Source organism: Gobio gobio (genome assembly GCF_949357685.1).
Source record: "Gobio gobio genome assembly, chromosome: 14".
In the NCBI taxonomy this organism is placed as follows: Eukaryota; Metazoa; Chordata; class Actinopteri; order Cypriniformes; family Gobionidae; genus Gobio; species Gobio gobio.
The window spans coordinates 37,078,448-37,091,788 of NC_137107.1; the positions used below are offsets into that span (position 1 = coordinate 37,078,448).

Sequence of the window (13,341 nt, forward strand, 5' to 3'; positions counted from 1 at the left end):
CAACAGAGACCCATTATAATACATTTTGATCAACATGACGTAAGCAATTGATAATGTAGGAAACAGCAGAGAATTGTACATAATCATTTGCATGGATGTACCAAAGCATTTGCAACTTGTTCAAAGAAATGAGAAACTGCTTTTTTGATGTGCACAAGTGACACAATGATGTGAAGATTGAACAGGTAGTTTTGAGAATTTCAATTCTGATCTGAAAAATGTACCAAAGCGACTGAGAAAAACTGTAAGCAACCATTATCATAGGCCTGTTAGAGTTAAATGCACAGTCAGAATTCCTGACTGTTCTCTAGTTCATTTTGCTTATCAGACACAAACAAACAAATGTAACCACAATAGGCATAGCCTAGGCCTATTTGAAGGCAAACTTTTAAATCGTGCAACTTGCAAAAAGCAAAACAAAACAACAACCTGAACAAACTTTAGGCTAGTTTCAACCTTGAGTCAGAATTCATTCTAATATTGCATAACATCACCAAAAACCCTGTAAATAATCATTTTGTCCCATAAACCATGCCCCACCACCACACATTTTTGACTGACTGAAGTACTGTCCCACATTACGCTAATCATACTGTCCCACTTTTTGAAACCACATTACTTCAAGTGGGACAGGAAATTTGATAAAAAATATATAGTTATACTATTTTTTTGATGGACAAACATTTCATAAGCACATTAGACCAAAAAGTAGCAGGGTTGTTTTGTTTCAAATATACATCCATCCATCCACCAGACTACACATTAAAGTCTAATCAACCCATACAAAAAAAACCCAGAACCACATTATGAAAAAAGAAAAAAGAAAAAAAACAAACACATTATGCAAAGTAATATGTTTGCTACAGGCAAACATAGTAAGTTTTATTTTTATTTTACATAGTTTTATTTTTTCCCTTTTATATTATTATTGCATTTTATGTTAGGCTATTAGTATTTTTTTAAATGACTTCCTTACGTTTCACTGACTAAAATTTACTTACTCTTCTCCCCTTAATTCCCAGTAATATATCTATTATAATATAGATTAATTGGTAACACTTTACAATAAGGTTGTATTAGTTAACATTATGTTAATAGATTGAAACACATGCATTTGCATGCATCTGTTCAGCATTAGTTAATCTTTCTTAACGTTAGTCAATACAAATCCAGCTGTTCATGCATGGTTTGTTCATGTTAGTTCACAGTGCATTAACTAATGTTAAGGTATTTTAGGTGTTTTAATAATGCATTTGGTAAATGTTGAAATTAACATTAGCAAAGATAAATAAATGCTTTATAAGTGCCGTTCATTATTAGTTCATGTTAATGTAGTTAACTAATGAACCTTATTGTAAAGTGTTACCGATTAATTATATAGGCTACACACTACTACATTTTATTAATACATAACATATGCTGAGTATACATATGTTAAACATAACTCTATATGACTGTTCTATGGGCGCTTCAAAATAATAACGCTAAAAGTGTATTTACAGGCGAGTGTCTTGCGTCATGACGCACACGCGTACAGACGTGTTGAGGCACGCACTGTGATAACCGGAAGCATCAGTAGACGCGATTGAGAAACGGCGAAAGAAATCATCACCTGTCGATATCGTTCATATATATCTCTACTGCGCTCTCTTTAATGTCCATATTCCACTTCCATAACACCCATACCAGTACGTTATTTCGCTGTCGAGTCGGTCTGGACGGATAAAGCAGAGCTGGCAGTGTAATACTGTGCGCAAACGGGGGGTTTTGAAGGTGCGTTGAAGCCTCGCAGCAGAACAAATGTAAACAAGCAGCTGATCAGCTGTGCGGCCGAAGACGCGCAACGAAACGGCGTGATGACAGCGACCTGCAGGGTTTGACAAACATATTCTGCACCACTTAAAGCGAAATTAGAGGTTTCTTTGCATGCTGTGGAGTTTTTGTAAACGTTAGGGCAGTACACGAGGACAACTCCCAACCCACCGCCTTCACCTCCATTGCGGGCAATAGCGGATACAGAACAAACGGCTGATTTATGTTTTACTGTTTGTAAGGGTGATACATTGATTGATTTGCGTTTATTTCTGCCTCAAGACTTGATAACTTCACGTCTAACAGGAAAAGCAACAGGATTCGAAAAATAACAAAAGAAAATTGAGGTTAACAGTCCCTTCTGGGCCCCAAGGAATAAATAAATATCAGCAACGTATTAATATTTACATGAAGCTGGAAGTTTAAGGAACTCAAACATCACATTTCCTTGGGAGCAGCGCAGGTAATAAACAGCCTATAAACATGTTTTTATTCATCAGAATGTTGTTGCATAGTTTTTGGATACTAATCTAATTATACATTTGAAAATAAGTGTTTTTATGTTTTAGTTATAGATAGATAGATAGATAGATAGATAGATAGATAGATAGATAGATACAGTATTTAGCTTTTAAGTAGTAATACCTCTGTTAATTCACTATGCATAAATAATTTGTTGATAAGATATTTCGTCATACGAAATTGTCAAAAACTATAAAATAATATATTCTGTAAATTAAAAAAAAAAGCATTTTCTATGAATCCACAGTAAGGCTGAAGGATCGGGACTGTCATGGCACACCAGCAGATGCCGAGCTCTCAGAAGGCTCTGATGCTCGAGCTGAAATCCCTGCAGGAGGAGCCAGTGGAAGGTTTCCGCATCACTCTGGTGGAGGAGTCGGACCTCTACAACTGGGAGGTGGCCATCTTTGGCCCCCCTAACACACTTTACGAAGGGGGCTACTTCAAGGTAAGCCTGAACAATGCTCTTGAATGCTTGCCATCAAACCAGGGTGTTTCGAGTCGGATCAACAATCACAGTTTTATAATTAATTTTATTGTATATAGTGGGATATAGTATATCCCACGTTCTCCCATGCTCTCTAGTGCTTCTCTCTACTCTCTACTCTAGATCTCTATTTATAGCCTTAACAGATATTAATGACATCTCAATATGAGAGCTAAAAAAAGGAAGGACATTGTGTTTCAACCTTATTCCCCAGTTATTTCTTCTCAGTGGCATATTATCAACTGAAATAGTCAGTACTTTCACAGTGAAGCATCATCAACTTAACCACAACAGAATTCCTTAGCATGATATTGTTGTATCATAACAACGCCACAGGTCACAGTCTCTCTTTGGGGGTGTTTTGGTATTTTTAGTTTATGGTAGCAATTCAGAGTGACTGATTCATTTGGTTTTAAAACATGTCATTTTATGTTTATCACCTCTTTGCCAGAATAGTAAAACATTCATTATTTTATGTGGTTTTAGCTGGGTGATATGATGCAGCATGTTTTGAGGAAGATTATAGTATCTTTGTGAGCACAGGCTTAGGTTCCACCCATCAGACAAAGTATTTGCTATAAGGCTTCCGCAAGATTTTGCATGGATCATTTTCCCCGTCTTAATTTGTTATACATCAAATTTACTGTTCATTTGACTATGTATGCATGCAAGGTTTCCTGTTTTTAAAGCTGCAGTCTTTTTGCGCTCTAGCGGTTAATAAACAGAAAGGCATGCGTCTTGCGTAAAGAACATTGCAGCCGGAGCTACTTCTCTCTGTTTATGTCTATGGCAAGTCACGCAGGGACTGTGCTCCTCCGCAGCGGTTCCTACCAGCCCGGGTTGAAATAGTCCCAATATAAACACTTATTATAAGTGTATCATAATGATTCAGGGTCAGACAAAAACACGGTTTGGAAAATGTACAACATGAATCCAATCTCATTGTATCATTTTTGTAAATCTTGAACACAAAAAAAGTTTCGGACAGCAGCTTTAAAAAAAAAAAAGAAGTTTTTTCGAGCTTCAAAAAGCAGCATCGTTTGTTCCCATTTATTCCTAATGATCGCTAATGAAGCTAGATTACATCAGGTTGTTGCTTTCTAAGACTGTGCTTTGACTGATATCTTCATTCACACAGTCACGTTGCACTTAAGCACTAGCCAGTTCATCTAGTCTGACACATAATCAGCAGTCAACAACAGCGGCGAGTAGCAGGATTTCCACATGCAGAGAAGAAACGGCCTTAGAAGTAGCACCGCACTCATATTTAAAGCAATAGTTCACCCAAAAAGGACAGTTACCTCATTATCTGGAGGTTTCAAGCATCAAAAAAGATGCAGAAGCGGTATAAAAATACCATAAAAGTAGTCCATATGACTTATGAGGTATATTCCAAGTCCTACAAGTCATATGTTAGCTTTTTGTGAGGAACAGATTGAAATTTAAGTTGTTTTCACTGTATTTCACTGCAAAGTGCAAACCGTGACAAACCTGCCATAGCTCTATGTTGTGTTTGAGCAATTTCTGAATGAACAAATTCTTTTCAGAGCGATTAACAAGAGGGGAAGATAATATGCAACTACGGACCACAAAACCAGTCATAAGATTTATACACCTCTGAATAAATACGCTTTCCATTGATGTATAGTTTGTTAGGATAGGACAATATTTGGCCGATATACAACTATTTGAAAATGGAATCTGAGGGTGTGGAAAAATCTAAATATTGAGAAAATCGCCTTTAAAGTTGTCTAAATGAAGTCCTTAGCAACGCATATTACTACTAATAATACATTTTTTTATATATTTACGGTGGGAAATTTACAAAATACTTTGCTTACTTTTTGGCATGAAAGAAAAATGTATAATTTTGACTCATACGATGTATAGTTGACTATTACCACAAATAGACCCGTGCGACTTATGACTGGTTTTGTGGTCCATGGTCACATATGTTAAACTTTAATGATTTTTTTTAATGTTTTTTTTTTTGGTCTTTTTTGCAGCTTGAAATACATTGTTATTGTGTCTGGAATCTAGTGCACTGTTCAAAATGTCTCTTTTTGTGTTCCATGGGAGAAAGAAAGTCATAATCCTGAACTAGTCCTTTAAAACAGTACTCATAGCCATATAACCTATAACTGCTCTCACAGCGATTGCAGTTGTTATAACTAAACTCAAAGCCACAATAACTTTTAAAATCACTATTGTTATAATGACCACAATCACACGTTACAACACTCGGCACAAAACAGTACTATTTCAACACTGGTCTGAAGAGAGTGCAGCATTTAACACAGCACTGCACTGTTTAGTTGAACTGCACTGTCGTCTCAAGCTCCCTTTTGGCACCATATCAGAAACCTGATGAAGAGTACATGATGTTGAGATTCATGAGGATTATATTTATACCAACCCTTTTAGTCTAATGTGTCCTTTCCATTTTGGGACTGACTTATAACGGCTCATTTACTAGCTATAATACGGCTCATATGCAAGCTAATAATGCTCCATGTTTCACTCTGTCTTTTTCCCTAGGCCCATATAAAATTTCCTATTGACTACCCCTACTCACCTCCGACTTTCCGATTCCTCACCAAGATGTGGCATCCAAACATCTATGAGGTGAAAATGCCACCAAAGAGATTACAAAAGCTTAAATTAGTAATCATGTTGTAACAATGCTGTGATTGTTGCTTAATATACATCTCTCAACCCTAGAATGGCGATGTTTGTATTTCCATCCTTCATCCTCCTGTGGATGACCCCCAGAGCGGAGAGCTGCCCTCGGAGCGATGGAACCCCACACAGAATGTCAGGTATATAGGGTGAAAATAGCCACAATTACATAGTGCTGGGCGGTATACCGGTTCATACCGAATACCGGTATTTATTTTTGTTATGATATGAATTTTGATGAAACCGCAATACTGGTATGTGTTGCGTTCGGAACGCGGCACAGCGCGTCACTGTTCGAATGGTCACGTTTCACGGATGCACTGTAATGAGAGCACAGCTGAGATCGCATCACAGCCTATGGTAAGTCCGAAATCGCCCCCTAAAGCCTCATTCACTATTATTCCCTACATTATCCACTTGTATTGTTCACTTGAAAGAGTGAATTCACACAGCCGTTGTGTGTACATCAGCTGTATACTCGTTATTGCGGTGCAATGTGAGATTGAATGAGTGCACTCAATAATGTCCACTATGGTTTTGGACACCACTACAGATGGCTGTCCCTTCAAATAATGCCCTATTTGAGGTTAAAGGGGGCGATTTCGGATTCAGCTCTTGATTACAGCGGAGAATTCAAACTACATGCGTGACGCGGCGCGTGCAAGAGAGAGTGGTTTCTGCGCGGAGCTGAGATTAACGTTCTCCACATGGATCATATTATAGCACATATAGACCGGAGCGAGCGCGTTTTTTTATAGACACATTTCATATACTCTAGTGCTCAAAACATAAACCGGCAGTATAATATTTCATCACATCTTCTTCAAATGAAATGTAACGTTATGCAAAGGACACTGAACTGTACGTCTGATCACGACCGCGATGACACAATAGATAATTCTGCTACACAGAAGAAGATGTAAGTTAATAAATAGACTGACAATTCAAACAAGAATGGGCAAAAAATGTAACTGCTTTATGCTTTCTGTGTTAAACAGTAATGCTCTTAAATGCATTGATCAAATATCCTTCGACCTTTTAAATGTTCTTCCGCGTTTCTCTCTTGTTTTGTCAGTTTGTTGTTATATAGGGTTACATTTTTTAAATGGTGCCCGCAACTCTTTTTTTGTTTTATCTCCATGGTCATATTTTCATATGCATGTGTCTGCAATGAGTGTGTTGCATGTGTTTTATTGGTTGTTGTCTCCCCACAGCATCACTTTGTGGGGCTTTGTAAACCTGTAGGCCTATTAACTGTAGTGTGGAATTTTTCTACAATATTCACTCTTCATGACAGTAAAACAGGGCATTCTAGTCAATCTACTGCAGTATTTTTCCTCTCTCAATAAGTAGAAAATGTGGTTAAAACCCGGTCATGCATAGGGGAAAAAAATACCGTCATATACCGCGAAACCGATATAATGTTGAAAAATACCGGTCATACCGCCCAGCACTACAATTACACACAAATCACCCTGAATGACTATGGCTATATACATGGGCGTTGGAACCATTGTATGTGGGTGGGACAAGACCCACCCAGTTTTTAAGTCCAATGATATAATTGGACCCACTCACTTTTATCGTCTCTAATTCAGAGCATGTCTGTTCACCGACACCTACCCCTAACCGATAAACACATAAAAAAACGCATATTATGCGCTTTATTTCCATTTTCCGAATATTTTTTTTAATTTTTATTGAAAATAAATGTGTTTCCGTTCTGATATGTTATGGGAAAAGGAGTAGAGTGAGTTCGGATTCGAACCGCGGGTCGATTTGTGTCAACTTTCTTCCATGTGCCTTACCCCTACACTATTGCCGCTGAAATAATTTGGTGTCTTCCGTAATTTTGTCTGGCCCAACCAGACGTTTACATTTACATTTATGCATTTGGCAGACGCTTTTATCTAAAGCGACTTACATTGCATTCAAGGTACGCGTTAACATTTTTTTGTCAGTTCTTGCTTTCCCTGGGAATCGAACCCATGACCTTGGCGTTGCTAGTGCCACGCTCTACTGTATGAGCTACAGGAAAGATTTAGGTTTAGTAAACAAGTTGGGCTATTTGCACTTAATGTAAATGGCATCTACTCCAGTAAAAAAAATTCTGGGGGAGGACCCACCCACATTTTTTTTGCTTCCGATGCCCATGACTATATATACACTTCTGTTTTAGGGTTTTTTAATACTATTATCCAGCAATGGTGCATTAAAGGGATAGTTCACCCAAAAATGAAAATTCTGTCATCATTTACGCTGAAGTTGTTCCAAACCTGTATGAATTTCTTTCTTCTGCTGAACACAAAAGTTTATGGACCCCATTGCATTTTTTTTCTCCATACTATGGAAGTCAATAAGGGTCCATCAATAGTTTGGTTACCCATATTCTTTAGAATATCTTCCACGTTCAGCAGAAGAAAGAAACTTATATAGTTTTGGAACAATATGAGGGTAGGTAAATTATTTAAATTTTCATTTTTGGGTGAACTATCCCTATAAATTGATCAAAAGTGACTAAGATATTTATAATGTTACAAACAAGTTTCAAATAAATGCTGTTTTCTAGTACTTTCTTTTCATCAGAGAAAAAAACATTGGGAAAAAAATTATAACACCAAAATATTAAGTAGCTCAACTGTTTTCAACATCAATAATAATAAGAAATGTTATTTGGGCACAAAATATATTAGAATGATTTCTGATAGAATGAGTAATGATGCCATCACAGGAATAAATTACATTTTAAAATTGATCAAATATTAAAACCTTTATTTAACAATATTACTGTTTTTACTGTATTTTTGATCAAATAAATGCAGCCTCGATGACCATAAGAGACTTTTTTCAAAACATTAAAAAATGTTGCCAACCGCAAACTTATAGTAGTGTGTGTGTTTGTTTGCAGAACAATCCTGTTGAGTGTGATCTCACTGCTGAATGAACCCAACACCTTTTCTCCTGCAAATGTGGACGCTTCAGTCATGTTTCGCAAGTGGAGGGACAGCAAAGGCAAGGACAAGGAATACGCAGAGATTATAAGGTACCACCACTTTATCATTTAAATGACTTGCATTAAAAAAAAACATACTCAGCTTTTTCCATCCAATTATATTAAGTTTAAAGGTCAGTCTGCAATTTTTTTCCTGCTCTTGAATATTTAATATAAACAAGATGTTGCTGGACCAAATTTACAGTTGTTGCAGAGTTTGTTTTCTTTTGCATTTTGATTTGCTTCACACAATGTATTAAGTGCATGGAGTACAGATGCATACAGTTAAATGATTAATGTATTATTTGTGATTCTTCCTAAAGTTTTTAAACTCTAAGGGCCAGATTTACTAACAGCTTGCGCCAGCGCAAAAAACTAATGACCCACAGTTATAAATTATCGCTGAAAAGGTGTGGACAGTCATTTTTGCGGCAGACCTTATTGCATCTGCATTAATATCAAAGTATTTATTAGTAATACAGTGGAAATTTGTAGATCTGGTTAGCAAGTTTTACGGTGTGCGCCTATAAAATGTTCTGGTTGTACCCCTAAAATTTTCAGTTGGGGGCCACTGTGCTCCTAGTGAAAAAAGTTAGTCTGGAGCCCTGCATTTGTAGGAGTTTCCCTTTCAACACAACATGTATGGGAGGAGAGTATTTAAATGAATGACGCAATGTGATTTACTAAGGTTTGCCTGTCAATTTACTGGTGTTTGCGCCATTATTTACCGCCCCAAAAAAAGCACTGTTAGATTGTGATGGTCATTATGGAAATGATTCGGATGTGTCTGTGTTCTTTAATTTGCGTGTTGTCAGTAGATCACGTGCAGAACTGTCCACTCCCATGTGTGCTTTTTTTAAAATCGCGTTCTCACGATAATTTGCCCGGTTTAGTAAATCTGGCCCGAATTATTACATTTCAGTGTATAACTTTTCCTGAACTGTCTGTGCCACAGAAATGAATATTTCAAAGTGTGTGGCTTGTTGTATCAGACGTACAGTTGTTGCCTATTGAACGTAAAACGTGTGAAAAAAATCCATAGACTTACTTTGAAGTAGGGGAACTAAGCCATGTCTAGAGATGAGAGTATCATGGTGACTTGGTGATCATCATAGAGAATGTCATGCTTTTGACTGTTAAATGAAGCTGTGAAGCAACATGCTAACACACAAAAACTCACTAGCAGCTTTATAGCAATGCTCTAACCTTTGCAACCACCCAGCACACCCTAGCATTGTGCACGACTAACATATTCTTCAGGAAATGCCAAAATTGAATTATACCACTGAAGTTGGCTGAGATCTAGAGTAAACTTTGTCTGAGGCCAAATTTTGGCTCAACACACTTCCATTGCACCATCCCACTGAAGTTCAGGACATACTGTCCTGAGTGTCTTTATTTCTCTTTGGGCAAGTAAACAGTAGTGACAATAATGTTGAACTTTTCTCTTATTGACATTCTTTTCTAACAAAACATCCCTCAGTAGAAAACTCAATGATTTGCATGTTCTTTGGGAAAAGAAGTGAAATAATACACCAACGTTTATGTTTTTGAAAGAAGTCTCTTCTGCTCACCAAGGCTGCATTTATTTGACCAAAAATACAGTAAAAACAGTAATGTTGTGAAATGTCATTTGCTATTTAAAATTTTAATGTAATTTATTCCTGTGACGGCAAAGCTGAATTTTCAGCATCATTACTCCAGTCTTCAGTGTCACATGATCCTTCAGAAATCATTCTAATGCTGATTTGGTGCTTCAGAAACATTTCTTCTTATTATCAATGTTGAAAACGGCCTTTACTGTCACTTTTGATTGATTTAATGCATCATTGCTGAATTATTTCATTTTTAAAAATGTACTCCCCAAATAATTTGGAACAGTTACATTTGGAGCTGAATTGATTTGCTGACACTGTGTTTTTGTATTGTGCACAGGAAGCAGGTGATGTCCACTAAGGCTGACGCAGAGCGTGATGGAGTAAAAGTACCAACTACGCTAGCCGAGTACTGCATCCAGACCAAAGTGCCTTCCCACGACAGCAGCTCCGACCTGCTCTACGACGATCTATATGACGACGATATAGAGGAGGATGATGATGACGACGACGACGAGGCAGAGGCCGTTGGCATCGGCAGCGAAATGGCCGGGGACTGTTTTGGCGACGAAGACGACTCTGGCAATGAGGAGTCTTGACCTCCTTCCACCGTTTCCGTGACACTGACCTTCGCCCTCTCATTATTCTTTACCCCGACAGCCTCACGTTTCCGATTCTCTTTTCTCTTTTCCTGTGCTAAAAGCTTTCATTTTTCACTCTGTTCCAAAAACCTTATAACTTCAGATCTCTGTCCTTATAGCACCTCCCATTTCCTCAGTAAAGTACACTCTGGGTTCATAAAACCAGTCATTTGTAGTTACATTTCACATCCCATCTTCTCCTGCCTCTTAACCTCAGGGCTTTTGGATATTCAGAGCTTGTCAGGCCACCTTAAACATGTTCATTTCAATAGATGTTTAATTAAAACCTATTTTTAAGGGCTAGTTCCCACAAAAATTGAAATTCTGTTATGATTTATTCGCCCTCATGTTGTTCTAAACCTGTAGGACATCCTTTCTTCTGTGAACATTTTTTTTAAAGGATGTTTTTCCCATCGATTATACCAAACAATCCCTGTGTCCGAATACGCCTATTTCCCTGCTATATAGTAGGCGAAAAAGGAGTAGTATGTCTGAATTCATAGTGTAGATAACAACGGTAAAGTACCCGGATGATCCACTACTTCCGGTGAGATTCTGAAGTGCACATCTGATGGATGCTTTCCTATCCCTTGAGGCCACGGGAGAGGAGTTGTGGCGTCAGATATGTTGCTAAGTAACATTCATAAGTAACACGACAGTTGTTCGTCAAATGTGCTATGCGATTTCAGACACACTCCTAAAAAGACACCATGATAGTATGACTAGTGAGCCATATTCAAAATATTTGTATTCGAGAAGAGGAATGGGCCAAAATTTAAGTTGTTATTCATTCATCATTTCATTTAAGCATTCGTGTGCCAAATTTTCTCTGATTCTTGCATGTTTTGTAACCAAATTTAGTGTGCCAGTTTGAATCAAGTGAGCCACACAGGTTTGGAATGACGTGAGGGTGAGTAAATAATGATGATAACCTTTTATTTTTGAGGTGACTAACCTTTTAACTCACCCATGAGCTAGGTATGCCTGGTAAAATCACCAACAAATGAATGTTTTGTTCTTTTCCCAGATTTTCAAGTATGTACAGATTCTTCAGAACTCTCTTTACACTATAGGGCTTCACTGATTCCACTCCACAGTATGTACGTAATTTACCACTTTTCCACAAAAAAGGTAAGTATTCAAGGGTGGAAAAAATGGACAATGATTAGACTGTTTCTTCCTCATAAAATTGAAGTGTCATCATTTTGACCAGCCATCCACATCAGCAGGGTCACCTTCACAACTACTAACTACATGCACCCTTTTATGCGCAGCTCGTAACCCCAAATCACTTGAGCTTTTTGAGCCATTAAATCACGGTGTCAGATCATATGGCACATGAAGGTGCTTTCAAGTGCTCCGCAACACAAGCATTAAAACTACTTCCAGCACACCTTCACTCGCTGACCCAGAAACTATGATGAGACTGTTTGAGTCACTACGATGATGTCCCCGAATATTTGATCCACCGATTTTGGCTGAAGGTAATCATGTTATGCTTTTGAGTGTCCGAGCTGCTGTACCAAACCATTTCTTTGGGGTTTGAGATCAGTGACTGCTGAGGACATTTCGCTTATCAGTGTGAGCCCTCTCATCCCCGGTCTTATGCTTTTTTGCGTTGGCAACTGTGCCACGGTGGGCCGTAGCTTTCAAGAGCATGCTTGTGTGTTTTAATGTGTTTTATATGATGTGTCAATCATCCAATGAGGCACGCAAATCCCTAAGGTCTCATTAATGGGGGGGCGGAAGCGTATACGTTTATGCACATGGGGTCTCAGGTACACCTTTATTCCCGCAAACCAGCCAAGGACACGAATGCTGATTCCTGGTCCTACGGAAGCCCTCAAAAAAGGGAGTGTGGATCTGAGGATCTTGAGGGAACGGTGCTCTCTTATTCTGCCGAGCATCAGGAACTCACTGAACTATCAAGAACAATCGTTCCTGACTCAATCGCTCCCTTGAATCTCTGGACTATGAGCCAAGGGTGCTCAACAGGGACGTGAATCAATTCAAACGGACTGGACTTTTCACGTTCAGCAAGAACCTCTCGGTGTATTTACACCCCTGTGCACAGCAAAACAACCAAGTTCATTTCAAAAAGTGTTGTGACGTTAGTCGACAGTGGATTTGTCTTGAAGGATTTTATTATTTGTGTCATGATTGTGTTTTTAATGTTTCATTAAGGATTTTTTTTGTTTTTCATATGCTAATTCTTGAACAGGATTTGTTTGTCCTGATCAAAACAACCGAAATCATTATTTGCTCTAAGTTCAGTGCATTTCCTTTTTCTTGTAATGTTGTTAAAGGGAATATCATTCTAAAGATTCACGTAAAGAAGAATGGAAAAACAGTAAGAATGAATCTAAATTGATACCTATTTCTATTCTAAACATAAGTATTTGAGTTTTGGGGTTAGGGATGGGGATCGGGTGCGGGTGGGGTGGATGTCCAGTATGATCATTTTAAGACTGTGCTTGTATGATCACAATTCATTTTTGTTTGTGTGTATGTACAGGAGTTAATGCTCCTTAGCAATTAAACCATTAGACAACACATCTGTGTTGTGATTTCTAACTAAAACGATTAAAATTAATTGAAATAAAGCAACTAACC

The 13,341-nt window shown here is 37.9% G+C and overlaps 1 protein-coding gene across 1 annotated transcript; it reads left to right on the forward strand.

Annotated features, from left to right (window-relative positions):
• Nucleotides 1-1,535: 1,535 nt before the first annotated feature.
• On the forward strand, nucleotides 1,536-13,281 carry ube2r2 (ubiquitin-conjugating enzyme E2R 2). The gene is made up of 6 exons (XM_079835722.1): nucleotides 1,536-2,275; nucleotides 2,582-2,782; nucleotides 5,360-5,446; nucleotides 5,543-5,640; nucleotides 8,409-8,543; nucleotides 10,428-13,281. The coding sequence occupies exons 2-6, from the start codon at nucleotides 2,606-2,608 to the stop codon at nucleotides 10,684-10,686; spliced, it is 756 nt and encodes a 251-aa protein (XP_079691848.1). The 5' UTR covers nucleotides 1,536-2,275; nucleotides 2,582-2,605; the 3' UTR covers nucleotides 10,687-13,281.
• The last annotated feature ends 60 nt before the right edge of the window (nucleotides 13,282-13,341 follow it).